Source organism: Sesamum indicum, linkage group LG2 (genome assembly GCF_000512975.1).
Source record: "Sesamum indicum cultivar Zhongzhi No. 13 linkage group LG2, S_indicum_v1.0, whole genome shotgun sequence".
Lineage (NCBI taxonomy): Eukaryota > Viridiplantae > Streptophyta > Magnoliopsida > Lamiales > Pedaliaceae > Sesamum > Sesamum indicum.
This window is the reverse complement of record NC_026146.1, coordinates 10,305,479-10,309,872: the sequence shown is the minus strand read 5'-3', so window position 1 is coordinate 10,309,872 and position 4,394 is coordinate 10,305,479. Positions and strand designations below refer to the sequence as shown.

Below are 4,394 nucleotides of genomic sequence, written 5' to 3'. Positions count from 1 at the left end.
GAAAGTTTAATTATCCCTTATTATTATTCATATGTATATATGGAGAGGTAAGAGCTGCAATAATGGCAGCCATGTTGAGGGTTGAGGGGGGGCACACCCCCACTTAATGCGCATATATATACATACATATATGTATACATTTATACACGGTGTATGTATGCATTGTACATGTATTTTGGGTAAAAGGGCAATACGGTCACAATACCCAGAACATGTACGTATAGAAGGGGGGTGGGTGGGCCCCATATGAGGTATAAACATACGGCGGGTATCATTGGTGGAGGGTATAAAAGGAGGGGTATAGGGGGAGTCCTGCGAGAAGAGGAGAGCAAAAACATTATATATATATTTGTTCTTTCTTTCATTGGGGTATGAAAAACCTCATTCGAATCAAACACTGAGAGACTCTCTCTCTGTCTGTTTCTTTTTCTTCTTCTTCTTCTTCGTGAATTCTCGTCATTGATAGAGAGAGCTGATCTGGTAGGAGAGGGGGAATCAATCTGTGTAGCGAAACATGGGTGGAGACAAGGCCATCAGTCTCGAGGAGATCAAGAATGAGACTGTTGATCTGGTAATGAAAAAAACAGGAGATTATTGATTCCTTTTACTGATTTTTTGTTTGGTTTCTGTTTGATGATTCTTCTTTTGTTGAAGTTGTGGATTTGGTTGTTTTTGTTTCGATTCTTACTGAATTCGCCTCTGAGAATTAAGGATCTGTTGGCCTGAGTTTTTTCCTCCTTCGTTTTGCTGTTTCGACCTTTGGCTTTTCTGCGGATGTGAAAATTGACATTAGGGGGGAATTGAAAAGGTTTCTCTATCTTTACTGTCCGTATCTCTGTGTGTGTGTGTGTGAGAGAGAGAGAGAGATTAGAATCAGAGAGATGCTTTGCTTCAACTTTCATGTGTGTGCGCGCGCGCGCTGTCTGTTTTACTTTTTTATTTTCCTGGTGTCCAAACAAACAAGAAGAAACGAACAACCTTTTACACAGACAGATGGAGAGTGTGGCTATGGGTTTCATCATTTCATCACTTTTTCTGGTTCAACAAAAAGCTTTTTGTGACTGAAATCTTGTACTTATTGTCTTATTCTGATCAACTCCAACTTCCATCTCTCTCATCTTTTTCAGAGAGAGAGAAACATTTGTTTTGTGTTACCATATGAAGGTTTATAGTCAAAGTTGTTATAATCTCTTGACCATATATATAAAATAGGAAGTGTCAAATGAGATGTATCCCACATAATCTGCAAAAGAATCACAATATATCTTGGGAACATGGGGGGTGGGTTTGGTGGGGTGGGGAGGAATTAATGGGGTAGCAAAAAAAAAAAAAGAAGGTATTTTTGTCCCTGATAATTTAGGCAAGGTAGAATACATATGTATATGTAAGAACATGAACCTATTCTTGTTTGAAGTATCACATGATGCTGTTGGACAAGTTGGTCAATCATTGTCAGCCTAACTGAAAAAAAAACCAACATGTTTTTGGTGAATAATATATAAGTTTTGTGATATGAAAATGATGGGGTTTGATCTATCGAAGTTACAAAAAATTTGAGTAAATTCGATCTAGTGGCTATGCAACCTGTGATTATAACACAATAGTGTAGCTCCTCATTGTACTGCTAATTCAAGAATTATGACTTTTGTTGTCTGATCATATGTATGATATGTGCAATAACAACGTTTTTAGAGTTTTAATTCGATTGATATTTTGTTGAGAATTCGTATTATTACTTAATAATAAAATTGTCTTTTTATGTTCTCTTTAAGAATAAAAAATGGGGAAAATAGGGAATCTATTTATTTTATTGCATTTGTTTGGAATATTTGAAAATTTATATATTTTTAAAAAATTTAAAAAGGAATTTATAGGAGGTACTTTTTCCGTGGTACTTGACCCCTTAATTTTCGATATTTGCGTTTTGGGAACTCCAACTTTTCATCAACGGTTACGGGCAGCTTTCTTTACATGCCAACAGCCCCTCCTGACCTCTGACTACTGATACATAAATATTACTATATTTCCACCAAGAATTAATTATTATTGCACAGAGACCCCTGGATTTCCTTACTATTACAAAATCACCACTTGGTGGATTTTTTTTTCTTGGGCGGGTCGGGGCCCACCCGGAAGTGGCACCCCGGAAAGCGTGCTGTGATTGGTGGGGAAACCAAGGCCATTCTTTGCGGGCTTCAACTGGGCCCCGCCCACTCGCACAAGTTCTAAAGTCAACTTTGGATTGTCCACACATCATGGTCCCACATGCCTCCATGTACCATTCATGTGAATCAATGGTCTGGATGTGCATGTACATGTGTGTATATATATATGTACTGAGGAATTTGGATGATTGATACATATGTCCGCATGTAGCATTCTTGTGGATGAACGGTATGGATGTGCATGTATATGTATGTGTGTATATATATATTGGGTATCTGAATGATTGATACATCCCATTCATGTGGATCAACAGTCTGGATGTGTATATACATGCATGTGTACATGTGTCCCCATGTACCATTTATGTGAATCAACCGTTTGGATGTGCATGTATATGGTGTGCACACACATGTACTGAGTATTTGGATGATTGGCACATATATCGTCATGATAGCATGTACTATTCATGTGAATAAACAAATTGGATGTGCATGTAAATGTATGTATTAAATTAATATTACATATGTATTTGGATAATTGGCATGTGCAATACGTCAATAGAAGTCAACTTTGGATGGTTGGCATATCATGGTTCACATGACTGCATGTTCCATTCATGTGAATGAACAGTGCTTCATGTAGGCAAGTGTGATGACATCCATATGGGAAATTAAATTTAATTAGGTAAACCCTGTTAAGGAAAATAATTTCAAGATAATCCAAATTTAATTAAGATTTATAATAAATTAAAAAAATGTTATTTTCCAAATGGTTGAGAGTATTATAGTTTAGTTGACTTTAATTACCTGATAATGAAAAGTGTAGTAGTAGAAGGAGAAATTGGTGACAATATTGTACTGAAGTCAGCTTTAACTTTTGGAAATTTGATTATGGACTTTTAGTATGCACAAGTTGAAATTTTTGGTGTGTGGTGGTTGGTGAAGTACTATTTTTAAACATCATGATTTAATCTATTTGAATTTGTGATTTAAATAAGGAAAGATGGATGATGGGTTATTACAAAAGTATTGACAGTAATCAATAAAATATTTTCTGATAATTCAAAATAAAATGAATCTATTTTTATTGGGAAAATCAAAGTCAAAATTTTGATTTTTGATTTTATTTTAAAGTTTTTCACTTTAAATTTAGATAAATGAAATCTTCTAGTGAAACTGTGACATAACTACAATAGTGATGGTAGTCAACAAGATGCAGACGCGACAATTGTATTAAACTTGTTAAGATTGTTTGGATGATATAAGGTGTTAAACTGCTCGGGTCGAATTGCAATAAAACTGAAATTTTGTTTGTTTTTTTGTATTACCTTATTTTTGTTTCGATTGCATCTATGATGTTTTGAGTGTACATACGTTGTTCTAGTTTAATTAGCTTGAGGAAATTAAAAAGGACAAGGTAGTGTGATGCATCAAGATCACAGGAAATAATCTCTCAGAAGCCATGAATGTATTATAGCTTGTCATTACACCATCTTGATCAGCTTATAGGCAAGAAAGTTGTTTCATTTGACAATGTTCATAATCGTATTGAGGTTTCTCAAGTAACCGTTTTGCGTCATGAATATGACAGGAAAAAGTCCCAATTGAGGAAGTCTTTGAGCAGTTGAAATGCACGAGAGAGGGGTTGAGTTCCGAGGAAGGGGCCAACAGGCTTCAGATTTTTGGTCCCAACAAGTTGGAAGAAAAGAAGGTGGAACTCTTGAGGATCGGTTTTCTTTTTATAAGTTTGAATTCTACCATGTTGGAAAGACTAGTGTTTAGGTTCCGATGATTGCTGATAAGTCTTTCTCGTGGTGATGCAGGAAAGCAAAATACTCAAGTTCCTTGGTTTTATGTGGAATCCGCTCTCATGGGTCATGGAGGCTGCAGCTGTGATGGCAATTGCGCTGGCAAACGGAGGCGGGAAGCCCCCGGATTGGCAAGACTTTGTTGGTATCGTTTGCTTGCTCGTTATCAACTCGACTATCAGTTTCATCGAAGAAAACAATGCAGGAAATGCTGCTGCAGCCCTTATGGCTGGTCTTGCTCCCAAAACAAAGGTATAACGTTTGTTGCATGACTGTCTTAAACTATAAGTTAGAGAATGCTTTTCCTTCATAATGTTCAACGATGGCTGCTTGACAACAGGTCCTTAGAGATGGTCGATGGAGCGAGCAAGAAGCTGCCATCCTGGTTCCTGGAGACATTATCAGCATTAAACTGGGAGAC

At 36.6% G+C, this 4,394-nt stretch overlaps 1 protein-coding gene across 1 annotated transcript in view; it reads left to right on the top strand.

Moving 5' to 3' along the window:
* The window catches only part of LOC105155707 (plasma membrane ATPase 4), a 7,900-nt gene continuing 3,807 nt past the window's right edge, over window positions 302–4,394 (top strand). The window contains exons 1-4 of the mRNA XM_011071628.2: window positions 302–571; window positions 3,757–3,876; window positions 3,989–4,225; window positions 4,314–4,394. The exon at window positions 4,314–4,394 is cut by the window's right edge and continues 672 nt beyond it. Of these exons, the coding sequence (XP_011069930.1) occupies window positions 515–571; window positions 3,757–3,876; window positions 3,989–4,225; window positions 4,314–4,394 (495 nt within the window). The 5' untranslated portion in view covers window positions 302–514. The remainder of the gene's footprint in view (window positions 572–3,756; window positions 3,877–3,988; window positions 4,226–4,313) is intronic.